Raw genomic sequence first — 26,929 nt, forward strand, 5'->3', positions numbered from 1 at the left:
GTCATTTAGGAAATAAGCCTACATGGGCTGGAAGCCTATGCGTTGGTAAAAGCGTTGGTGGATGTGAAACTATTTTATACAACAAATGTAAAGATTAAAATGTTTCTATTGTATGTCCTCTTCCCGTTGCAAAGCACGGGTACAACAGCTATTTTAATACATTTTAAAATTAGTTTTTTTCAAATTAAACGGTTTAATTTCTTAGGACAACTTAGAACACCTGAAACAAGTTACTGGCTTCACTACAGTTTAAACAAAGGTAAATTAAACCCCCGACAAAAAATATATTCTCTCACAATTTTTCAACGAAAACAAAATATTAAATATTCTTAATTTAAACAAAGCATAATATAATGATGTTTTAATAAGACACTACCTACAGATAAATAATCCACATTGAATAGAAAAGTGAAAAGGTAACCACATTCTTTCTCGAGGTGGATTTCTGCTGAAAAGACTTAAGGGATTGACTGGATTAGGCGCTTCGGAAGCTTTTAGTCTAATAGAATAAATCATAGTTAGGCATCTTCATTGGAAATTGATTGTTCTCAATTAAAACTACTAGTTATTTCCAATTAGCTGTTACAAATTTATTCGGAATAGATTAAAACTTACAATTTAATGCTAAAATGGGGTTTATGCTAGTTTGGTTTAGAAACCTTGATAGAATGCGCAATAGTAAATTTCACACAAATTTATTTTATTACATAAATTTGTATCTGCATACACATCAATTGATATGTAGAGTACGATGCTTACAAGTATTATCTCGTGAAAAAGTATAGGATTGTACAATTATATATTTAATATGTTTATTGAATATCATTTTCCTACAAAAAAAAACTTTGTTAACAATATTCGTTCACGAAGTGGTAGCTAAGGTCAAAAATAAAATATAGTTTAAAGATTTTTTATTTAATTTCTAAATAGTTAGTCGTGTGCTTAAGGGTCCAGATATCAATTGATTGTAATGAAATTAGTTGTTTTTATGATTTTAAATTAAATAAACGTAAATAAGTAACCTAACTGGGTACAAAGTTGCTGTATACTTATGCTTAATTATTAATGCATTACTTTGTTATCGTGCCAAATCCATAGAATAACAAACTGTAAACTAAACCACATGTTAATCCCCTTTCAACTAAAATTGTATCAATAACTAGAAACATTTTGATTTATATACAAGCACACTATGAGGGGCTTATATGGACTGTATGCTACTTCAGTTTTCAAATTCAATGGCAAAAACACCTTAAACTTCAAAATTATTATAAATAACATTTTATCTTTCACTAATCCATTATAGGGCAACAGACAATATTGTAGAGTCCGGAGCACATACTCAGGCCGTCGAACGCATGTGGGGGTCAGCGAAGTGGTGCAACAAGCACCGAGGCACTGCACGTCATCATTTAGAGTCTTCTTTGGCAGAGTTTATGTGGCGCAAGATGGTCGGTGATTGCGATGTTTTCGAAGCACTGTTAGAAGTAATTCGTGACTTCTGGCCACCCGAAACTCAGATGTAATCATTGTTTGTTGTTTTTGTTTGATTAATAAACGCAGGTACCAGATAACTCTGATGTAATCATTGTTTGTTGATATTGTTGGATTAATTTGAGTAATCAATGTTTGTTGTTTTTGTTTGATTAATAAACGAAGGTATCAGATAACTCTGATGTAATCATTGTTTGTTGTTATTGTTGGATTAATTTGAGTAATCAATGTTTGTTGTTTTTGTTTGATTAATAAACGCAGGTACCAGATAACAGGAAAGAATTTTTTCGCAGGTACCAGATAACAGGAAAGTACCAACATAGCTTGAATATTTTTCAGACTATACGAATCGCACAAACCACTGTTTTAAGACTCGTCAAACGATCGGTCTCTTCCAGTTGAAATGTTTATTGATTTCTTGTCAAAATGACCACTGCCAAAACAAATATCGAAGAATGTCACTTTTGATGTTTTGTTCTAACTTGACAATGTCAGAGCCAATCAGAAACTTCAAAATATTGTTTTGTTGTTAACAGCTCACTCAATACATGATACATTGACAACTCAATTTTTTTTGTCTTTTGGAAAGTTTCACATGAAATATTGGGTTTTCAGTAAACCTCAGGAAACATTTGCTATAAAATGTTTTTTAACCTTTCGAATTGGGTGTTTATATCTTTGCAAGGCCGTTCTTTACATAATGCGTTTTAGCTTGGTCAACGCAGATACCGATCTAATAAATAATGATTGTAATTTATTTTTATTTTCGTAGAAATATTCGTGTATAGTATAGACAGTTAACACAATTTGTTTGGATTACCGAGTAGTGCTCACCTTTAAATGTGAAGTATATAACTTTGATATATTTAAGATATATTTACCATCATGAAACAAATAATAAATAAAATAAAGATAGCTTTGCAACGGAATATGACCAGGGATTGTAAAGTTAAATCTTTGGAGATACGTTTTTTTTTATTACTAGTATAGCTATTAAAACATGCCGTAATTTAGTTTTTATAATCAATGGGTTATCTCCAGAAGAACATTTTGATCGTATTTTACAAAATAAAACCAGAAATTTCAACAAACACGTCACGTTAACAAATTCTTTTTGCGGATTTTTCGAGGTCAGTGGTATAATTAAAAAATATAGCCAGATTAGTAATTAAATTTAAAAATTAAATTAAGTTAGATAAAATAATTTGAAAATATAGGCTACTAATAGCCAGTTTGTCTACCTAGATGCTTGATTTAAGTTTCATGTTGGTGTAAGTCTTAAACAAAATAACATTACAGCTTATAAACTTACACGTAGCGTATCATGAATACAGATTTATATCAATAAATATGAGCCACACAACTGTTTACAATATTATTTAACGTGCATACACTGCCATTCAATTACCAAAAATGTATCTTTAAGATTTACGAAATGATACACAATTAAACCTAGAATTTCAATGAATTTTAATTAAGCCATTTTTATTGCGAGGAGTAATTACATGGCTTTTGTAAGATATTTGGAAAAGTTTTCCCAAGCTGAAACAGTAGTGGCTGATTTATCAGAAAGCTCAGAGGCGGAATTGCCCATTTATAATCGGATCGTTCTAAATCGTTTTATCACTGGGAGCCAGGAGTCTTATTTTTGACCCAGCTGTTTGTGTCATATTTATTTTATCTTGGTCACTCTCATGAAATTGGAAATGTGATAGATTTAATCCTGTTAGCATAAACGGAAACCTTAAATTTTAGGGCTGTATTTTAACACTTTGCAAACAATGATTGTATGTTTAATCACAAAAGATTAGTAGATTAATAATTTATTGAGCGAAAATGTCTTCACTGTAATGCCTTAACGTAAACTTTGCTTGGTTTTACCCAAATACTTAAGGCTTCTAATCTTTCTAAACATCTTATATTCAACACAAAGTATGGACATAAGTTTTAAAAGTTTTTAAGTAGGCACTGGAATAATAACTGTTAAGAATAATCAATCCCGTCCAGGCTACAATAACTTTTCCCCCAAAATCTGCAAGAAAACCTTATTACTGTACAACGAAGTCTTTGACGATAGATACACTTCTTGAAATTAACTCATAATGTTACATGTGTAGTGAGTTCTAGAATGACGAAGACCTTATTGTAATTATTTGGCTTGAGTGAATACAGAATGTAGCCACTGTTATCGCTAGAATCTGTCTTGATATTGTTATTCCTAGCTGGAAGGACACAATAATGTAAATTATAGCATATTTTATGTCACAGAATCATAAACTAAAATGAAGATAGAATTTACTGGTACTAACTATGAGAGAGGCATTTGATAAAAAGTTTCCTTCAGATAAAAATATGATTACAGCTCATTCTTATAATATCAGAGTATTAATGTATATTAACTATCTACAGAACTTACATTTTACATAATAATCATCACGCATAAACCCTATATTTCATGTGTGTATTAATTTGTATATCTCTAATATATAAAATTCTCGTGTCACAGTGTTTGTCTGCAAACTCCTCTGGAACGACTTCACCGATCGTTATGAAATTTGGTGTGTAAATTCTGTAGGTATGCGAATCGGACGTAAACTATTTCCCGTTTCGAAATTCTAAAAAGGGCTCCGCCCCAGTGGCTCTGGAGTTTCCCATGTTAACCTTATGAGAAATGGAATTATTGAATCTTAACAGCTGTTTCAATTAAACAAGTTGGTTCTGTTCTATGATGTTCAATAGCATTAAAGTTACAAGGATTAACAACAGGGTGCAGCACTATTATTTCTTTTACATTTATGACAACAGCTAATTTGCAACCAAAAGGTGAGTGAGCGTAGCGAACGAACTTCAACCTGGAGGCGAGTGAGCGTAGCGAACGAGCTAACCTGAAGGCAAGTGAGCGCAGCGAACGAGCTCCAACCTAAAGGTGAGTGAGCGTAGCGAACGAGCTCCAACCCAAAGGTGAGTGACCGTAGCGAACGAACTTCAACCAGGACGTGATTGAGCGATGCGAACGAGATCATCTTGAAAATTAAACGTAACGGTACTTTCTTTCCATCGGTCTGTCTTAGGGGAAACCTATAACTTAGGCGATACGAAGTTCGCCGGGTCAGCTAGTTAATCTATATAATTAATACGCTACATGAAACTTTGTCGGTTGAACTCCTCCGCCATTTCTTACCCGATTTTATCCATTGACGTCTCATTGGAAAGAGCGTGTCGCGTAGATTTGCAAACTGGCCTTACATTTTTTTTAAAGTCCCTTGGGCTCTGCCCCAGTGGCTTTGAAAGTTCCCATGTTATCCTTATGGAGAACTTAGTTGTTTACATTTTGATCAGCTGTATAATTTAATTGCTGTTATTTATTTTTCAATTCAAAGTCTTTTAAACTCATAGGAAATTATGATTACTTTTATTTGTTTCTAAATAACTACTTTACTTCTTTGCAATTGCTCGATTTCGAGCAACGTGTTTACTAGTGTTTATTAACTATCTACAGGACTTACATTTTACATAATTATCATCACGCATAAACCCTGAATTTCATGTGTGTATTAATGTGTATATTAATGTATATTAACTATCTACATAACTTGCATTTTACATAATAATCATCACGCATAAACCCTGTATTCCATACTAATCAACATAAATCAAACCTAATCAAAACCTAACACTGTAAGATGAAGTGTTATTGCACGTGCTGTCTGGTAAATGATAGAAACACATTGTGAGAAGGCATGTGCTTTATCACTTGTTATCATCTCAACACCTGGTAGTGACGTAACATTCATCTGACGTCATATTTGGCTAGGAAATATCTTTGATTATAAGCACCTCATGTCACCTTACGTATTGAAGATATTAGTTTTGGTTTGTTTCTTAATATTACACAACCCGCTTAAGTATTAAACTAAATTTAAATTTAAAGTAACAATTAGTTACTAAATTTAAACACAATTTTACAAAAGTATTGTTAAGGATCACTGTGTAGGTTTTATTTATAATTATTGTAATTCAATTTTGTGGTTTGTTTATATTTTGAGCTATATTTTGCCATAAGCTTTTTTAAGTATTGATTTTTTTTTATTTTATTCTTAGATACCTTCACAAACACACCTTAATATACACGTCATAGTATTCTATTATGATTTTGTATGGTGTTGGTGTTAAGCCTACTTTAGGGACCAAGATGGAGGGAGCGAGCTGGTCTAGTGGTAGACGGTGGGGCTTCGGGCCAAAAAAACCCGAGTTCCTGGGTTCCCGGGTTCAAACCCCGTCAATCATCAATGGATTTTTATCGAGGTAATTAAAAAACCATACACTCCCACAACATCTTGTTGTTGTTGTTGTTGTTGTTTTTGTTGCTGTTGTTTGTGTGTTGTTGGGTTTGAAAAATTGCTAACGTTTCTAAGTGATAATGCCGAAACCTCCAGGCCTGATATAAAATAATGTTAACAATTCCAGGGTTAGAGCTTATTTAAAAAAGTTTATGCTTACTTTGAAATGCAAACTATTAGTAGTTGGAAGATAAATTACACACAGTGGCACGTTACAGTTTTAGCAGATTTAACTAACGATCTATAACAGTAAACGAAAAATACATAATTTGACTACATTGATTGTTACCATTAACATTATGTCCGATTATCTTCACAATGTCAAAAACGTTTCAGGTTCATTTATAATGCGTTTCCATTCAGTTGAGTGTAAAGATAAAAGAATTATACTTCCTCAAATATCTCTGAGAGAATACAGATTCCTGTCGTTGGAGTTAAATTATCTGTTTTCAATTTCGAATTGCATTACATTTATTTTTACAAAGTTGCAGAACAGCCCTGTGTTACACATAAAAGTAGAAACATCAAATATTATTTATCTTAACACGTGTTTTCCTCGATGACTTCATTAGCAAATCATTTAAAAAATAACATAGTTTTGACTCTGTCAACTGGATAATGGGGCGGGTGACTGGTCTACTTAATCATAAGTAGGGGGTTATACTAGTTTACGCAACGATCGCGTAAAGATAGTGTCGTAAGACTTGTTTAACTACCACCGTTTTGTAAACTAGCCGTTTCAGTTCAGTTCTTAAAATTGAGAAGATTCACTAAGCATTGTTTACTTACTAACAGCATTGTTTTTTTTTCTTTTTACTTAACAACACGAGTAACAGATCAAGAAGATTCAAGGATTGAGAGAAAAGTAGTAAAATTGTAATGATTTGAACTTCAACTATAACAAAAATAATTAGTTGTTCAGGCCAATTTAATTGTTGAGTGGTGCAATTAGTGTTTGGTACAATCATAGACAAAATATACTCCTCAAGAAGTAGGCTACGTTTCGTTGCATCACTGTCAGTGGCAATAAGAGGTTATAAACGAAAACATAACCTCTCTTAGAAGTTATGAGTAGTGATTTTTAGTAATTAAAACACTGTCGTATGTAAGTAGTGTACGCAACTCGCGTAAATAGTCTTAACGGCGGTATATTTACGCATTCATTGACTATTACTGAAATTACTATTTCCCTACTAATTTTCTACTAGAGAAAATAATTTATTTATAAAAATAAATACGTCTGCCTTAAAAAATAAAGTTGCCAATGACACAGAAAAAATGTACACTTAAAATATTGAAGGATTACAACAGCTATAAGACTGATTAATTTTTATGTTTGACATATAAATGATTTCTCATTATAGTCAATGAACCTTTTAATGTTTCATAGATAATAATTTTCAAAAAGGATCTGTCCAAATCTCTGTTAGCCTATATTGATTTCTTATCACCTACATAAATGCTGTTAAGTGAATCTTTTCAATTCTAAGAACTGAACTGAAACCGCTAGTTTTAAAAATCGGCCGTAGGTAAAATGACATCAAACACTAATAAACTAATACTGTAGTGCCAATATTTGTAATGGTTTTCTAGACATAACGTGTTGTAATATATATATATATATACATACAGTCTATTAATATTATCATCGGGGAGAGAGCTGGTCTGATGGTAGGGCATGGGACTTCGGTCCCTGAGGTCCCTGGTTCAATCCTGCCAAATTACCAATACATTTTATAGAAGTGAGAATGCCATGGCCCCTAGGTCTCACCAGAAGTAATATAAAAACAAAACCGGGATCGGGCCTAGCGTCTTAGGAAAAAAATATTACATATTATCGGCGAATAAAAGTAAACCGTAAATTTTCTAATTCTAAACAACAGTATGAACCTCATGAAAGTAGATCCAAATGTTTACTTTACATACTCATTTACTCTGAGATTTTCTATTATAGAGATATATCACTCCACTTTAAGGTTCTTCTATTTTACCAATTCTTTTCAGCAATTGGAAGACTATTACATCAAACTTAAGGGGATCGGCCACCTTTAAATGGTATTTTTTTTACATTTAAAAAAACATTATTTTTCATCACTCCTTAACGAAAGTAACTATTTTCGATAACAGCTGATATCAATGAAAGTAGTCGTTTCCCAAGCTCTAATTTAGGGCGAGGGAAAATCGATCAGCTGATTTTCCCTCGCTCTAAATTTACTTTCCCTCGCTCTCAATTAGTTCTCCATTTATTCACTACGTGCGCCAGTGTTTTGTTACGGTTTAATTTAATGATTTTAATCAGCTGTATGTATTTTTAAAAGTTGTGTTATTCTTTTATTTTGATGTTTAAACAAAATTTATTGAGAAATATACGTAGGGCTAGGTTTCTTTTTAGAAGATTTTATTTTATTTTGATGTTCAATCAAATTAATTGAGAAATCAAATTGTTTTAATATACTGAGGTCTGCTATTCTGTGTTTGTGTATTTTTGCGTCGTGATGAAAAGTATCGTTCATAACTCGTACCGAAAGTTATTATCCGGCACTTGCTCCATTATTCCCGTCCTCGGCTTCGCCTCGTACGTGAAAATAGCTTTCACATACTCGGCTTCGCCTCGCACGTGAAATTGGGGTTCCCTGTGTTCGGCTTCGCCTCACACAAAAACCTTGGCGCGCGACGGAAAATGCCACTTTCGGTCCTAGTAATGAAATATACTATTTTTGTTCTGCATATTTTTCTGGGTATGCGGGTGAAATCTGAAGACAAACTGGCCGTTTTTTTTCGTTAAAAAATATTGAAAAATAAAAGCTGTTACAAATCGCTATAGAAACATATTAGCCTACTTTAAAGCCCGTTTTCCGAGAGTTCTGTTTTTCCGTGTTTCTTTTTATTTATTTATTACTTAGTACAGCACATATACAATGAATTTACAATACCAAACTGCATAAGCCTTAAAAAGAGGCTTGTCCGCAGCGTTTCTTTTAATACTAATTGTCTTTTCCATCTTCCATCTTATTACAATAACTTTTCAAGTATTATAGATATGCCATTAAACTTTTAACCACTTGTTCCTTGTTTTATTACTGAGATATTTGGTCATAAAAAATTGTATAGCTAATAAAATTAAATAATTATGATTTTTTTTTATTGTAAAATAAAAAAATTTATTTCAAAAAATATAATTGCTTATAACTTTTTTTCTGAAATGGTATTTTAATTATAATGACAAAAAAGTTTCTAGGTATTAAAAGGATCAAAATAAATCATTAATCATTACAATTGATAAAAAAACAAAAAAGTTATTCAAAGTTTAGCAATGTACCTAAAAACGCTCAAATAAATCTCTAAAAAAATTATTTTAAAAAAACTGAAAGGTGAAAATTAAATTTAAAACCTCAAAAGCTCATTAAATAAAGGTCCTAAATATAAAACCTGCATAAAAATGTCTAGCTTACAATATAAAAAATTTGCATTTAAAGGTGGCTGATCCCCTTAAGTGAGTAAAACAAACTTTATCAAACTAGTCTTGGTAAGCACGAGCATGTCAACCTGTAATTTTATCCTAGAACTTGAGTGTCTTTGAAAATAGCTGAACTTTGGCCAAGATATGTTAATTAACTACTAAAGGGTTACTAGGAACAATACCACCTCTAACAACGCTTGTACCGGTAGTTATTAACCTATATTGTCAAAGCCTACTAATTATCTTTACTCTGCAAACTCTACTTAACTATATTGGTAGTCAATGAGCTTACTCCTACATCACAACCACTAATAAACAAATCCTACACATTTTATACACATTAACAGTGAACACATTTTGTACACCTACGGATTATTTATAATTTCAAAAAATGTTTAACAATAGGACAATCATTCTCTTCTTTTGTAATTTGTAAAACAATTATTAATTGGTCTGTTCGTGTTCATGTGATATAAATATTTTTTTATTATTCACAATTAAAACCCCCTAACCGTAAATGCCCTCAATTTTTCGTAAAAGTTGAGTTAAAAATTGTTCTTTATTTAACTTCGCCATAATGGAAGAAGATTAAATATGTTTAAGATTTTAATTTTCACTTGAACAAAATTTATTCTGGAGAAAACTTTTTTGGAAAACGAAGGAAAACTATTGGAAGAGGTTTATCGAGTTGATGATTCAATTTTGTATATCCAGTTTGACAGTTGAACGTATGCCAGTTATGTTAATAAAAATAGTTCTTAATTTTAGGGCCGAGTTTATTGCAGAATTAATTGTAAAACTGACATAATCATGGCCAATATATAAATTTAAAATGCAGATGTAAGTATGTCGAAATCAAAGGAATAGTGTAGTTTGAATGTGTAGTATTTATGTACATCAACCTTTTCGATATAGCTAGTAACGTGTTGCTATTATATATCTAAGCTAGTAACTAGCTAACTGATAGAGCAATTGTTGCTCTATCATAATAATTGAGCGGAGCGAGCTCTCATACGTCTACTCTTATGCGTTTCGTCATACGCAAACTCCTCCTAAGCGGCTGAAGCAAAAATTTTGAAATTTTGCATGGCGAAATAAGGACCGCAACGGTGAGATTTTTTTAACATCTATATGGTACTAACAGATGTTCCCATGTATCCGCCCCACGGATTCTCTAAGTTTCAATGTCTACTTATGGAAGCAGTAGCCTATTTGACACATAAACAAAAGTAAAATCAATTATTTGTTGACTTAAGTCAATGAATGGGTTTGTATTTATTTATTTATTGCATGCATGGAAAACGCCATTTTACAAGACAGGTGAGTTGACATTGATAATTTAATAAGAAATAACTTAGTTATGTTGCGAGCAATAATTAAATTATAGTGTGAAATGCGACAAAAACACATTTTTGATGAATAAATATGCATGATTTACACGACGTAACAGCTAAACAGGTATGTTGCACGAAAAATAATAAATAGACGATTCAAACAACAAAAACAAATGTAAATAGACTAACAACGAAAACTACATAACAAACAATTTACAACAAGACAATATATAGACTCATGGTGGTTCCACCATGATATAGACCATTTACAACAAAAACAATATAAACAGAATATTAACAACAACAAAAAATAAATAGACTATTTACAACATAATAGAAAAGAGAAACAGATGAATGACACTATTAACAAGATAGACACTACATGAGCATTCTTCTGAGTACGGCACTCGTTTCAGGCTTAAAGGTGGAGACACTGCGGCCGAAGAAGTTGACGTCACCGCAGATGCTGTTCCCTGTGCGCGTCAGGCGAGGTACAGGACTGTGCTGAATGTAAGTGGTGGAGTAGAGATCTCTTTTAAACAATTGTTGATGTCTGGAATGGCGAGGGGTGTGGAAGTTGATCTTTCCCAGCAGCTCAGGACAGTCCAAAGAGCCATTTACTAGCTTGAAGAGGAATACTGCGTACATCAACTCTCTTCGAAGAAGCAACGGTGGGAGACCAAGAATTCATTCATTGCTTACGTGCATTACGTCAAGAAACATGTGATAGAATTGTAAGTGTTATATGGATAACTAGCTGTAACCCGCGGGCTTTGCCCCGTTTAACTTCTTAATTTTCAAGATGATCTCGTTTGCATGGCTCAATCACGTCCTGGTTGAAGTTCGTTCGCTACGCTCACTCACCTTTAGGTTGGAGCTCGTTCGCTACGCTCACTCACCTTTAGGTTGGAGCTCGTTCGCTGCGCTCACTTTCCTTCAGGTTAGCTCGTTCGCTACGCTCACTTGCCTTCAGGTTAGCTCGTTCGCTACGCTCACTCGCCTCCAGGTTGAAGTTCGTTCGCTACGCTCACTCACCTTTTGGTTGCAAATTAGCTGTTGTCATAAATGTAAAAGAAATAATAGTGCTGCACCCTGTTGGTAATCCTTGTAACTTTAATGCTATTGAACATCTTAGAACAGAACCAACTTGTTTAATTGAAACAGCTGTTAAGATTCATTAATTCCATTTCTCATAAGGTTAACATGGGAAACTCCAGAGCCACTGGGGCGGAGCCCGGAAGGATTTTTGGGATAAAAATATGCCTATATGTTAATCGGGAATATGAGCTATCATCATGCCGAATTTCAGCCCGATCCGACCAGTATTTTTTGCGTTCACTTGTCACAAACATACATCCATCCATACATCCATACATCTAAACTTTCACATTTATAATATTAGTAAGATAGAACAGAAACTGTATCAAGCATAAACATAAACTAAAGACATCATTAAATCGAACATTATACCATAGATAAAGATAACTTAAAACATATGTTTTATCTATGATTATACTTAATAACATTAACATATTATATGGTTCGGACGTTTTTTTTACCATTCTGTTTAGATAATAACATAAACATGTTTACTTTCTGGCCAGTGACGTCATTTGGTTGTTATCAAAGCAGTTTCTGTTCTACCTAATATTTTGTGTTGTTAATCCTCTTGTTATTTATTATTTTAGTGCGTGATTAATTCTTGGTTTTAGTTTGAATATAATTTATAATCATCACCTACAGGATAAGTTAATTATTACGTGTATTTGTACACATGGGTACGGGGTGGCGGAAACCTTCTTGCAGCCGTCCACCACGAATACTTGAAAAGAACCGGTATATGTATCATAAACATAAACAAATGACGTTTTTGGCCGGAAAATAAACATTATTTATTAACATTGCTTAAATGGAACTGCCAAAACATATGTAATGCTATTAGTATAGGATTCGGGCCAACGACGTCATTGGTTTATGTTTATGATCCATGGTTTTTTCTAGTATTCGTGCCGTCCACTGCCCCACCACTGAACCGTACGGTTGTCGCGCCGTGGCCACTGGCCAGTATTATTGATCGAGGACCATCGAGGGCTAGGTGCGGGACGGACGGGCAAGTATGACCCTACAGCTACATAAAATATACTTGTGTTGGTTTTGGTTAGTCTATGGTATGACACCGAGACATAGACTAATTAATTATTGTTTAATCTATACCGGAGACTTGCTGATATTCGGGAGGTATTCGGTATTGGGTTTTTGTGTATGTGTATGTACACCCGTAAACCTGCCACGACACACGCTGGTAACAAGATGCCACCCTGACAACTAGTCACCACATGTTTAGAGATGGCTGCTGTCGGTGAGGCATATTCTTTGGAGCGTCGGTATTTTGAGTCCCCAAAACCGTATGAGATCACTCCACTTTAACAAAACGTAAACGTCGGAGTGCAATAGTATACTATAATGTTTTGGTAAATAATCATAACAGATGTTTATAGTGGTAATCAATCCATCTAATCATGCTCATTTTACAGAAAACTAACAAAAGCCCCAAGCCCAAGAGGCGCAGACGATAGAAACGAAAAAAAAACAGAAAAAACTTCTGTCCTCACATTACTCTATGCTTCAGATCAGAAGTAGAATTGAAATTCTAAAATTAGGTATTCTATGGTCTTGTCTACCCTTACCATTACCAACCAGCCACAGCCATAGGTGTAGATTGTCATCAAAGTTTTAGTGCGATAGCCTATTTTAAACTATTTTATCTTGTAAAATGTAACAAAAACTCTACAAATGTAATCTTCAATCGTTGGTAACATTCTCCACCTCTGTTGGGGGTTTCTAGTATTCACCACTGACAACTTTTTATCCACAAAGTAGGAGTTAATCCAGGTTGGTTGTTAGCTTAGAAATGGCAGCTTTTTTAGTGTTACTGTGTCATCATTTTTTATTTGGGAGTTAACATGTAGGCTAGCTTGTCAATTAGGAAACCCACTTTGTTCTGAAATCTTTGTGTGCCCAGGTAACTTAAAACTATTTCATTTACTTTGTGTATTATCTTAAAATCATTCATCACATTATTTTTATGAAGCCTTTTTTTCTCTGCCTAGAGATTTTTAGTCCCAAGTGCCTATAAGCCTAGCCTTAAAACCAATTTTGGCAATGGTAACTTAATGTTTGTGAATTTTTTATTAATTTATTTGTATGTAACTTACTTAGTGTTAATTATCTAGTCTAAATGTTTTAGTTTTAAGTTAGCCTCTTAAAGTTAATGAGATTAACTTAAAGTTACTGGTTTCTTCCAATAACTTGTAAATAGGCCTAGGAACTCGAAGGTAGGGCTAAGTAGCTTTATGCTATTTTTTGTAACTTAAGACTGCATAAACTTAAACATTGAAAGGGTGCTCTGGTTTATGTTTTACTTAGCCTAGGTTCTTAGGTTAGGATAAGTTAACTTTCTAGGCCTACCATGCCTTAAAGTATTAAACGACTAGCCTCAGTCTAATTTAACCCTAGCGCTGGCAAACGCCGGATATACGGCGCGAACGGCCGCGGCCGAAATGGCAACGCCGGATAGGCTATACGGCGCCAATGCAGGTGTTAAGTTACGGTAGGTAGGCCTATATATATATTTTTTTTTTTTTAGTTTTGTTCACTTTTTAGGGCTACTGTTGTAATAAATAAGTTAAATAATACAAACCAGAGTACCCTGGAATTATATATTACAAACTTAAAAAAAAACTTAAGTTAATTTAAACCATAAGCTTTGCTTCACCCTAGAAACAGTTTTTAAAGGTATCGTCATACAGCATGACGCTTAGGGTACGGTATCAATAAGTTACATAAATTTGACATACGGTATAGGCCTTTAGGAATTGCATGGTAAGGTATCATCTACCCAACCAATGCAGCCATCACAAGGCAAAATGACTGCTGAGAGCACTGCTGGAAATGAGTGTAGGAATGGTGGCGTCGGTTGAGGGGGTTGGGGTGAGAAGCTAAAAATGACTCGTCCTACGTCAAATTTACGTGCGATACCCATCCAGGGTTAAACAAGTTCTTCAGTTAGCCTATATGTAAGTTACCGGTAAGTTACCTATTTCATATGAGTTTTGGAGACAAGCTAGGTAGGCTTAGGCCTAAGTCCATTTGGGAAGGCTTGTAGGCCTACAGCCTTTTGAATGAGGAATTTGACACCTGGTCTGAATCACGATCTTGCTTGGAGCCACAGCCTCTGTAATCGGAGACTCTAGCAGCATTGGTAGTCTGTGCTATGTGAAAGGCCTCTCCCTTTCAGCGGAACTTATTTCGCTGAAATTTCCATTCATTATCATGTGAGTAGAGGTTTGGGAAATTTTCCTCGTTAAGCAAAAGTTTTTCTTCACCCTGGGTAACTAAGGGTGTGAATCAATGACAATTGTATTATTTTCAGAGGTTCCAGGACTAGAGAACAGGCCTAGGTCAGGGTTTTCCTTACGTTTATCATCTTCAATAATTTTCGCTAGGTACATTAAATGACTCCTGAGTCTTCTGAATTGAATTTACTGATAGTTTTACTGGTTTATCTTTCATTTTGCTGTCCTAAATGGACAATGTCACCGATAATATCAGCATGTGAATTTAGTAGGTAGCCTATTGATCTCATTGTGGTTTGTTCAGAACCCAGAGTATAACATTTTCAGATATGGTTTAGCAGATTGATTAGAAATTTCGTCAGTTACTATTTTTATATGTAACTAAAACATTCACAGCAGAGAGGTTTCTCGTTGTCTTCAATTTTATTGTCAAGAAGTACTGAAAAAGACGTCTTCCCAGAGTCAAGTCATGATGTACAGTCCGCCCAAAGCCACACGATAATGCCATTAATTGTCTGGTATATTTGTTATAAGTTAATCCATTTCAGAGATTTTTGAGAACAACTTATATGAAATTACTTTTGACACTTTCCAAAGTGATCTAAGTTAGCCTTTTGTGAATCCAATGTAGGTAGGCCTACCAAATGTGTTTGTTCTAATCATACATCTTTAACCCTTTTGCGGTCTGTTATGAAGTCTCCCTAATGTCCTTTCATGTATCTTAGGCCACTCATTGTGCCCAGAACCATTCCTCAGTCAAGTATTGGTTTACACCCCGCGTCTGTCCCTCAGATACATTAGGCCACTCATTTTGACCATTAGTGATATGCTCGAACGCTCTCTAGGCCATTCATAGTACCCAAGTTATAAATTTGTCTGTAAAAAATCATTATTCTGTAGTTCCCTGGAAGGTGCTGCACTCTGATCAACATTTATTTAACCATATTCAGGGTGTCCACATTCTGGAAAGTCAGGGATAGTCATGGAAAGTCATGGAAAAAAATTATGGTCATTGAAAGTCATGGAAATAGGCAAAAAGTCATGGAAAGTCATGGAAATCCCCAATGATGGATGGATTTCAGGGCACCTTTCAATGCTCTAGTCGGCCGTAACCGCGACTATTGTAGCATTTTTCCAAATTTTTAACAAATGTACGACAATTTCAATTTATACAGTTGTCTTAGTTTATGGGTTTTGAGTTTGTATTAGTTCATTGTTGTACCTATTGTACTCCATTGTTATCTGTTAACACATATTTCAATATTTTCTGTGAAATAACTTGTCTAGGCAGTATTATTTGTGTGTGTACGGTATATTATAATTTTTGAGTTAAGTTCGTGAGTCATGGAAATCAATGGTTAATGGTCATGGATAGTCATGGAAAGTCAGGGAAATTGATGACAAAATTTCTGTGGACACCCTGATATTATAACTGTGTCATTCAAGCTAGTGTCTAGCCGTCTGTTTTAGGAATTACACTCAACGAACAGCGGTTCTCATCGGGCCTAATTTATAATATGACAGATCAGGTGTTATCCATATAAATAGAATGTGGTTGAATAAACTCAAGTAATCTAATCCTAAAAAGTCTTCAAGATATATGCCAGCAATGGCCATTTATAAATTTCAGAGGAAATCACTATTATCATTCAACTATCTTGGTGGACTTAGAGGAAATGTTTCTGACTTCGGCAAAAACAACATACATTGGATGCAGAGGTTAGGCAAAGCCGATTTAGGTCCATGTTAAGGCAAAAAAAAAACTGAAGACTACTAATTACAATATGGCAATAAATATAAGTTAATTGAAAAAAAACAGGCCTAACTAATATACCAATTCTCTAAAATTATCGCAATTTTGTATAGGCCTACCTGTAACAATAATTTGATATAAATTTAGTACCTTCCTCAGTAATCTTAAATTGTTGAGCAATCAAATGCTCAGATAATCACGGTTTCTCTGTACCGTAGAGTGAGCTACATTTATCTGTCTTACTTCAAGTTATGTGTCTTTTCCTTCCATCTTATAATAATCGCTGGTTGTTTTAGTTAGGTATGCCTACTTATTGGAAAAATACAAAAATCTATATAATTCCATAAGCGAATCGGTCTCCACGAAATATCTCGAGCTAGGAAAAAGGTATCATAGCTGTTGGTGATTCATTTAAAGCTTAAGGTCCAAGGACGGTGGGAAAAATATCAGAAGTGTCAAAAATTACCTCTGCTCTGCCCCACAGACTGTCAAAGATCCAGTCATTTTCTAAAGCCTAGTCCACACATGGAGACTGAGTCTGCTGACTGTGCGCGGACAGTCGGCAAACAGTCTGTCAACACAGTTTCGGATACGAGTTTCCGATGTGTTTTGTGTCCACACTAGCCAGCCACTGTTTCCATGTTTGTTGGTATGGTGACGGAGGAGGACGTAATTATATCCTGTGTGGGCTTTATTTTTCTGAAACTATGTGTCTGAATCTAGGAAGAGACGATGATGGACCCAACATTTTCTCAAGCAAGGTTCGTACTATGGTCACAATCTTCTATCAGACCTTCAGATTAGGTGGAGGATTTAGGATCTTCACGAGTTTGACTTCTAAAGATTTTGAAATTTTGCTGGGCTTTGTTGGTCTTAAGATTTCAAACTTGAAGAGATGAACAATTAAATAAAATGTCATATAATAATATAAATAATTGAAAACTTATTCCAAAACTTTCAAGAAACTCAATCCAGCTCTTTTATTACCGACCAAAAATCGTAATATTACCGCTTTGCAGTCTAACTAAATGGGCTGAATGTTGAACACCTTCGGGTTGTCTCTTGTCTCCGTGTTTCCCATTCGAACGGGAAACAGAAAACACTGTATTTTGTCTCTAGAAACACCAAAATTTTTCTGCCGACTTACTGGAGAATGGAGACAAAATAGCAACACTCCGGAGACAGTCGGCAGACAATGTTTCCGCAGACAAATCGCCATGTGTGGACGAGGCTTAATAGAAGTACAGCTACATTGTTTCTATAAGCTGTTTTAAATATACCAGCTGATTTAAACATTGCGTATTTCAATGTTTATTGATTTTAGTGTTCCGCTTTTAGGTAAGAATGGTAATGCAGTGTTAAAACTTATCATGTTAGGGAAAGACCCCGACTATGAAAGGGAGTATTTAGGAATGGTGCAGAGTATTGGGAATGGTTAAGGACAAATTGCTGCAATTGCTGCTGTGGGTCCCTAGTTTTTTGTTGTTTTTATTGTTGTAAAATATTTATTGCTGGTTGTTTAAAATTACTTATTGGTAATATAGAATACAGAGTAGGCTACCTATTTTCAAAGTGTGCTGCAGTAGTCTGGGTAAATGTCTCAATATTACTGTAAAATGATTCCTTACCATATTTTTATTGTGTCTGTTTACGCCAGTGGCGTTTATTTAAGTTTTTCATGGAAACGGTTGAAACCCTCGCATAATAACAGGCGCAATTAGTTTACTTAGCCTTTTGATGACAAATTTGAGTTGAGATGTTCCTTCAGGCCGGCTTTCGGATATACCGGAGCGTGTGGAGCCTATGTTATTCACTTATTTTTATGGTTAAAACGCCCAGTTGAGTCCATAGTTGGTAATATGATAGGCCTATTATAGGTAAACTTATTGCAAACAAACTAATCTAAGAAGGTCTGTACCAGTAACATTTTGTAACTGGTTAATAAACCTTTCTCCTTCCAATAGCTTTTTAAAACTTATACTTCTTTCACAATATTTAGGCGGTTTGAGGGGAAGTCCCCTCACCACTTATTTTTTAATAGGCTATTATATGATGCTTAGTCACCTGTTGAGCTATTATTTTAAAGGCAATGGTCAAATGGAGGGGATAGATTTCTTCCCCTAAAACCGCCGTGAAGTATAGTTTAGCATCACAACACAAACCTAAGCTTTCATTACGAAGAAAATCATTAAACACAATATTGAACTTTGACACTCCGTTGTAGGCAAACATGGAAGACAAGGGGCTGGACTTTGCCAAGCCGCCGCTGGAGCCGGATGATCACTCCGGGGTCAATCGAAGTGTGCCTCGGAGCATTCTTATGAGAGAGTCGGGCATGAAACACAAGACGACCAATGTGCCGGTGGAGCTGCAGTGGGCTGCAGAAGACAGGCTGGTCATGCGATCTCACGAGGACTTGGTGAGTATCTACCCACACAAAGGGTTAAGTTGAGCAATATTTAAACAGCTTTTAATCTCTAAAAATCAAAATGGTAAAAAAAAAACATTTCTAGGCTACCTTAAAACATTAAAAATCTACATCAATATGCAGTAAGAATCAATACTTTAATACACTGCTGGTTAGGCCAATGGCTGAACTTACGATAGTCTACATCAGTGTAGCTTCTGTGTCACATGCAGAGCAGAGGCCACTGTGTTGGTATGTGGTATGTTAGAAGTTTGTTACAAGACAAGTATTTATTACTTGGTTAGGTTAGGTTACCGGTAAGTCAAACCTTTTAAATGTTAATAAAAGATTTGTTAGTGTACAACTAGCCTAACCTGGTGTGATAGATAACATTATAGTACCCAAATAATAAGGATTGTTTGGTAGGTGCGTCATCATTAGTTCATGGTTCAACAATAACTTTGTGTAGTCAAAAAATATTGGAATAATTACAAGATTATTTTGCGAGTTTAACTTACAAAAAATAAGTGACCGACTTGAGAAATAATAGCACTCAAGTAATATGAGCCAAATTTAATCTCTTGCTCTCAGTGCTTAGTACTTAGGTATTCATAGGCTAAATAAAATAACCTTTCTGAGGAAAATAGTTTTAGCTTGTTAGCCTTTGTATTTCTCAATTTTTCTATTTATGTCAGTCTATCTTTAGTTTTATTTTATGTGACTTGTTGGTAGTAATGGCAAGGAACTGGAATGGGCAATCAGTGTAGATGAATGTGAGAAAATGTTTAGAATTTGTCCTATCCAACAGAAGAGCCATAGTGTAGCATGTACTGTGATGCATCTACTTTTAAAACTAGGAGGGTTAATTATTGAAAAATATTTGAAAGGTTTAAAGCTCTAATTTCTTTCTACTCTTGTTCTCATTCGTATTTATCGTAATTTGTAAACCAAGCACCATAACCTATGGATTTAGTAAGTGTTTTTTTACAGCGTTGCCAGTTACCCGATGTTTCTCGATCAACCTTTCTAGTGGTATTCAGTCCTGATGGGTAAGTACATATGTTGATTTGTGTTAACTTGAAAGTAAAAAGTTTGAATCTCCATTGACAGTAATGCATCATGAACAATCTTGTTAGGTTATCGGGGTGGATTGTTTTTGTGTTTACTTTTTTTTAAATATTGCTGACCTTTCTAGATTTAATTCTTATCTCAGGTTAAGATCATTAGGACTTAAATCTCATTACTATTCAACTTTCTTATCCGTTTTGTGAAATACAACAATATTAATGTACTGTAGCCTACTAACCCCGCTTTGGAAATAATCAACCAATTGTTCAAAGGTTAGGCTTCTAGCTCAACTGAGTAGTGACACAGTAAAATGTTTAAACAAACAGATTGATAAATAGTGAGAACGCTAAGTGTCGCTAGTGCTTGAAATTACACCTCAGAGCTGTAAGCTGTGGGAAAAACATTCTGATATTGAACAAATAATTTATTTACCTATTTTGGCTCAAGGTCTTGTAAGTTGTTGATGAACTACTCAATGTGCATATCGCCGCAAATTGCGACATCTTCATGGAGTTTTTCTTACCACTATACTGTGCACATTTACATTAGTGATCTTATTCACTTAGCGGTCAAATTTGTTGTCACATGGTTGATTCTGATACTGGCTTCCTGGGAGGGGGGGATAAACAGAGGACCGGTAAAACCAAGGTCGCACATCAGGGGTTCTACTGTGTCGTGCATATTCTAGGTGCTTCAGTGACACCCAGTTTTTAGCTTTTAGACTATTATCCTGAACTTTTTTACTGTAGATGTTTATTACATTGAAACACCTATTGTCACAAAATCTGGTTGATCTAATTAAAAACTATTATTTTCTGTCATGCAGGAAAAAAGTAGCCTCAACCCATGGCAACCACAATGTTTACGTCACAGATCTCACCACGGGCAAGAACATCAAAACACTGACCGGCCACCCACGAACACCTTGGTGCATTGCTTTCCATCCGTCGTCCAATCAGATATTGGCTTCCGGCTGCCTCGGAGGCCAAGTTCGCGTTTGGGACTTGTCAGTAAGTTATAGCCTGTTTAAGCTTGTTGGCAATTGGTCGTTTCTGAACATAAGTTGTCTATTGCATTTGCTGTAACAAACCTGCAGACTAGGTAATTTCTATTTGCTTGGTTGGGGGGGCGAGCTGGCGTAGTGGTTAGAGCGCGGGACTTCAGTCCCTGAGGTCCCGGGCTCGATCCCCGTCAAGTCACCAATGGATTTTATCTAAGTGATAATGCCGCAACCCCTAGGTCTAGCCTGAAGTAATGTGAAAACAATCCCATGCTCGTGCCTAGCGTCCTGAGACAAAAAAAATGCTTGCTTGAATTTTCACTAAAATATTTTCTTAAAAATGTCAATTTTAATTTGTTAGTATGATTGTAATTATAAATTTGCAAAATTTGATAAAAATATGTCTGTTAACAAGCAAACTACAACAGTTTTTTTTATTCTCCTTAAGAAAACAACGAGAAACTTTAAATTAAGGTCTACCGATCAACTCTGTGTAATCTTTAGACTTGACTTAAAACATTTAAAGTGCTAATTCCTTTTAAAAGTTGGTTCTGCAAAATGTTTGAGAAAGAAATTGGCACATTTTATATTTTGGGAGTCAAGAAGTGGAAAACCACCTATAACATCTCCAATAAAACATTCCCATAGTCCGATCATGCTAATTCGCCTCCTCATTTTTGAATAGACACAAGTTTGGATTCTGAGGGCCCATCAAAACAAAGTAGTTAATCGTTCCCTAAATCTTACCATGAGGCCTATGGGATCTTATTCCCTTTATGGGAAATTAGCTAAAATAACCTTGTAAAACCTTTTTACAACCTTTCAAGTTATTTCAATGGCGTGAAATAATTACTGTCTTTGTCTGGCTTCAAAAGGTAGTTAGATAGGTTACAAAACAGTATAGAATAGAATACTCTTCTCTAAAATTAAACTTTTTCTTTGTACTGTATACATTACCTACTTATGTAGATTGCTCCCATTATAGAACGGTTGTTCCCCAAACATTATGGTTGAGGGTAATTTTTCTGTATCTTTTTCTAAATAAATAAGTTATTGTGGAGTGATTTTCAACAATAAAGTAGTTTTGCAAAATAACCAAGTCAAGTTGTAGCTTATCAAGTACAAATCATTAAATTGACTATTTTACAGGGAGGAAGTGAAATTTGGATGGCTGAGAGTCAGACAGTTATTGCGTCGTTGGCATTCCACCCGATTGACAGGATGTTGGTTGTCGCTTCTTACAACGAACTCCACTTTTGGGACTGGAGCCAACCGGAGCCATTCGCAAAGTGTTTTACCTCCAATGAGAAGGAAAAAGTCAGGTATGCCAACCTTACATGTTGAGTTTACAAAAGGACAAAAACTACTCGTACAAGAAAAATCACTTAAAAAAAGACTTTTACTGTCTGGTGTTTTTTTTTTTTCTTGTATCTAGTGATGACAATTTTCAAAGAGAAATAACAACAAATACACATATATAAGAATAAGCAGGACTAGCCTAACATTTTACTAGTCAGAACTGAATAACTTTGTTTTGCGATTATAATTAATTGTAACAAGAATTGCAATAAATTATAATCCCTCTTCTACAAAAGGTCGATGAAACCAGCCAGTTTTTACAAATGTTGGCAAATAAACCAACCTTAATTTTTTAAGTGTAGGTGGTTGATCCAGGGTAGGTTACTGCATACCTATTGCAGCTTATTTCTATGACAATCATTTTAGGTACGTAGCGTTTGACACTCTGGGCCATAAGCTGATCACTGGGATCGCCAACGCCCCGGTTCGCCCTGCGTCTCAGTGGGACCGAGTGGCGGCACCACAACCTCCACCCCCGCCCACTCAACAGATGGACTCTGAGCGTAGAATCACCATCTGCTACCGCTACATGGTGGAGCAGTACGAGCAGCTGGTGCAGCGGTACTGCGACTTGTCCAGGGCACGCTCAACACTAACTGTGGGTACCAACTTAAATCCTAGACCTACGTCGTACATGATTTAATTACATAATAGAATAAATTGTAAAAATGTAAACTCTAGTGTTTTGGTTTCTGGCTAGTACAATGTACTATTTCCATTTATATTTTTGTTTTATTTCCTTTTAATGGTTGGTCCGATATCAATAGTGGACACCTTACAAGATTTGCCCCGTGTATTATTTCTTCAATTTGTACAATGGCCTACTTGGACTTTTTCTTGCTGCTATCCCTCATTTTTCAGGCTATATGTCTAGCTTTTAAACTGTAAAAGTATTTTCAAGTTACGTTGTTTGATTCTTTCAACTTAAAATGAGTATAATAGTATTGTACTACACCATTGTAACTATTTTTTGTTGGAAACCAGATTCACTCATGTTTTTAGTGCATCCAAAATTTTTGAATAACTTACAGAAGTCCTTAGATACAGTTTAAATTTTCAAAAATTCCCTATATATAGCTGTGAAAAACTGGATTTAAATTATCATTATTAAGTAATTGTAATATCTACTTAACATTGACAAAATGACAGATGGACCGTGGCACTGACCCGATGGAACCCGAAGCAGAAACATCGGAGAGTCAGAGAGCCCGAGCGTCCTCCGCTCCTCGCACTGCACCAAGCACCAGTCAGGGACAGTCCCGCGGATCACTGGCGTGTGGGACGGACGAGGCGAGTGCGTCCCATTCATCCACAGAGTTCCTGTCCCCACCCCCGGGCGAAGAGACCAGTCCCCTACTACGTGTCCCACCAAGCTCGCCCTTGGCCATCAGACGCTTCAATATATCACTGCCATCGTTCTCCAGGTGAGAAAGTAAAATATAAATGGCATAGCGCAGAAACATTTGTGAGGAGCGTAGCCAGCTGTTAAAGGTTACAGCTACCCAGTTACCCTAATCAGATGGCCTTGTTTGTATCAGACCATCTTTTGACAGGACATATTATTATAAACATTAAACATACATTGAATGATTTATGTTGTCAACACTGGAAAAGAAATAGCGGTACAGTACAACCCCACTAATCCGTCTCCTACGGGACCAGGACTATGGTTAGAATAGCGAAAAAGTATAATTATATGAGAAGCATATTAAATTAACTTAACAAAAAATTGCTAAACTGTTATTTATTGATCCCGTGTATTGGTAGTTGGTACAAGATGATAATGTTTCCGTGACCGCAGGAGGCGCTTAAATATTTTGTCACAATTAGTGGGAGAAGATGATGTTTCTGTGATCGTGGGACATATTCAATATTTTGCCACGATCGCAGGATACGACCATGATGTTTCCTTTATTGCAAGAGATATTCAGGAGTTTGCCGTGATTGCAGATAGACACCTAACAACGATAGTTTAAGGGTGTAGCATAGAGCACAAGGGCCTAGGTTTTTAGGATTTGTTGAGAGGATAGCAGGTGCTTACCTGATTGGGAAAAAGTCTAAACTGGCACAGGAAACAGAAAACTTTTCAATTATATACAAAACATTAGAATATTTCACTCTCACTGACAGCAGACTGACTCAACAACTCACTGGCCACCATTTTGGACATGTAGAAAACTCTCTCTTCCTTAGTTGAAAATGCTGTCAGTGATAGTGAAATATTCTAATGTTTTGTGTATATAGTTATAAAGTTTTGTGTTTCCTGTGCCAGTTTGGACTGTTTCCCATTCAGGTAAGCCTGCTATCCTCTCAACAAATCCTAATAACAACAATAGTTTCCGTGATTGCTGGAGACAATGATGGAATCTCAAGTTCATGAGAGATGCTCAATACTTTGCTGCAATCACAGAAGACAATGATCAAGTATACACGAACACAGGCCAAAACCTGCCTGCCGCAATCGCTGGCATGATGATGATTTTTTATGATCCCGGGAATAATCAACATTTAACCGCGATTGCTGAAGACAGTGATTATCTCCACTCGACCATGGCAAATAGTCACGATATTACCACGATTAACATTCTCACCGATAGGAAATGGCACAGTCAGATCAAGATAGGAGTCGGACTTGCCAAGGTCGAATTAGCTAGGTTCTACTACACAAGCCTGCAAGCCTGCTAGTGGTTCAGCACCAATAATCTGGTATCAGTCTAAAGGTCTAAAAAGTTGTTTTATATATCTTTTTAAGTCATAAAAGAACGCTTGTTAGGAACAATTAACAGAATCGGGATAGATTGGCAGACGTTGGGTAAATTAAGGGCCATTTACTTCATTTTTATAGCAATTTATATCACTACGGAAATTAAGCGCACAGTAGAACACAGAAAATAATGGCCCAGCGGCCAATGATTTACTTTTTTGCTTTAAAATGAGTAGCATTTTTGCTTATCTTGCAATGACAATTGTTTAAGAAACCATTCAGTATCAGGCACTGTCAAAGTCCCAATTGTTCCACATTAGTAAGCATCTACTCCAACTGCATACTCTGATGCAACTACAATGACCACATAGTTTGCTCTTTACACACAGTTTCAGGTCTAGATCATCGTCTGCCTCCTCGCCTCGCATGGTCACTGTTGAGGGAGACAGCTCAGTCAGATTCGCCCCATACAGATCTCAGCAGAACACCCAACCACAGACTCGCTCTATGTCACGCCTAGCTCTCTCCCCAGAGACTATTGGGTTCGACGACTCAAATAGAGGTTTGTCAAATTCCCTTTAGTTGTTTGTCAGGTGTTTTATTTTATTTGCGTTTTTCTTTGCCACAAGCATTTTTTTGTGTTTTTTTTAAGGGAACGGTCCAAAGCCTGTTTCGACCAATGTCAAATCTGGGTTAGAATCTGTCTCGCTCAGAATCAAAAAACATAAGGGTCTGAGACGAGCACAAAACCTCAATCTATACAATCAATCTTGGTCAGCTCAGTAAATTTGAAAACCCCTCTTCTCAGCAACCTGCAGTGTTTTAGCAATTTCTAGTATTCTTTCAGTTGTTTTAAGAATAGATTCATAAGTAAATAAAGTGAACAGTTTTGTTCTCCTTATGAGTTTGTTCTCGTGTACAGAGGTAGGACGATTGATAAATCAAAATTTTCTTAACAACTCGATTTGGGCCTGAGACTCGGCGGTCAACAATATTGATTTAACCCGACTCAAAGTAAAAATGTCTGGCTCGCAGACCCCTATAGTTTTTTTAACTAAAATCTGGTGTTTCCAAACATTTAAATGAAACTTTCCCAACTCAATAACTGCAATTTTTAGAGCGACTCCTGTCAACTGTGAGGACACCTATATTCTGGGGTTCCCGCAACGAGCCGTCTGACGGGACCAGCACGGAGGTGAACAGTGGAGTGGAGTCAGAGAACGAGGAGATTGACGTTCAGAACGTCTCTCACAGTGAGGAGGAGTCACAGTCTAGCCCAGACATCAGCCAACCGTCTCCCCAGGTCAACAACTCGCCCCGGACACCAAGGAGTGCAGGTGGAGAAACAGTTCTCTTTACTCCTTTCTATCATAAAAGCAATTAAGCCGTTATGATGAGGGGGTTCCACTTTCTCAAACTACCACTTGGTTTCTTAATCCTCCAGAAGAAATAAAACCCAAATCCCGCAGTTTGATCATCCTAGTTCGCGAACTTGTTTAAAACTGTAAACAGGTTTTAGCAAATTTTGTCAAAATGAAATAATAATCAGTGATCAAATAATTCGAGGTAGTACACATACTAATATAAATAATAGTATTGGTTAATGGGTTTTCTGTCTTCTCAAATCTCAAATCAAAATGATCTCAAATCAAATT

At 35.6% G+C, this 26,929-nt stretch overlaps 1 protein-coding gene across 5 annotated transcripts in view; it reads left to right on the forward strand.

The window, feature by feature from the left end:
- The first annotated feature begins 13,354 nt into the window (after positions 1 to 13,354).
- Positions 13,355 to 26,929, forward strand: part of LOC129001024 (activating molecule in BECN1-regulated autophagy protein 1-like) — a 33,093-nt gene continuing 19,518 nt past the window's right edge. For 3 of the 5 annotated variants that reach the window (XM_054428158.1, XM_054428162.1, XM_054428161.1), the window contains exons 1-9: positions 13,355 to 13,520; positions 18,961 to 19,155; positions 20,134 to 20,192; positions 21,038 to 21,221; positions 22,361 to 22,533; positions 22,937 to 23,168; positions 23,720 to 23,994; positions 25,664 to 25,836; positions 26,393 to 26,611. In XM_054428158.1, the coding sequence (XP_054284133.1) occupies positions 18,967 to 19,155; positions 20,134 to 20,192; positions 21,038 to 21,221; positions 22,361 to 22,533; positions 22,937 to 23,168; positions 23,720 to 23,994; positions 25,664 to 25,836; positions 26,393 to 26,611 (1,504 nt within the window). In that variant the 5' untranslated portion in view covers positions 13,355 to 13,520; positions 18,961 to 18,966. Of the gene's footprint in view, positions 13,521 to 13,607; positions 13,651 to 18,960; positions 19,156 to 20,133; positions 20,193 to 21,037; positions 21,222 to 22,360; positions 22,534 to 22,936; positions 23,169 to 23,719; positions 23,995 to 25,663; positions 25,837 to 26,392; positions 26,612 to 26,929 lie in introns of those variants that run through there. The other 2 variants (XM_054428160.1, XM_054428159.1) reach the window with 2 other exon arrangements.

The sequence above is a fragment of the Macrosteles quadrilineatus genome, unplaced genomic scaffold, assembly GCF_028750875.1.
Source record: "Macrosteles quadrilineatus isolate MER2022 unplaced genomic scaffold, UCM_ALF_1.0 Scaffold_8__2_contigs__length_117827958, whole genome shotgun sequence".
NCBI classification, from domain to species: Eukaryota; Metazoa; Arthropoda; class Insecta; order Hemiptera; family Cicadellidae; genus Macrosteles; species Macrosteles quadrilineatus.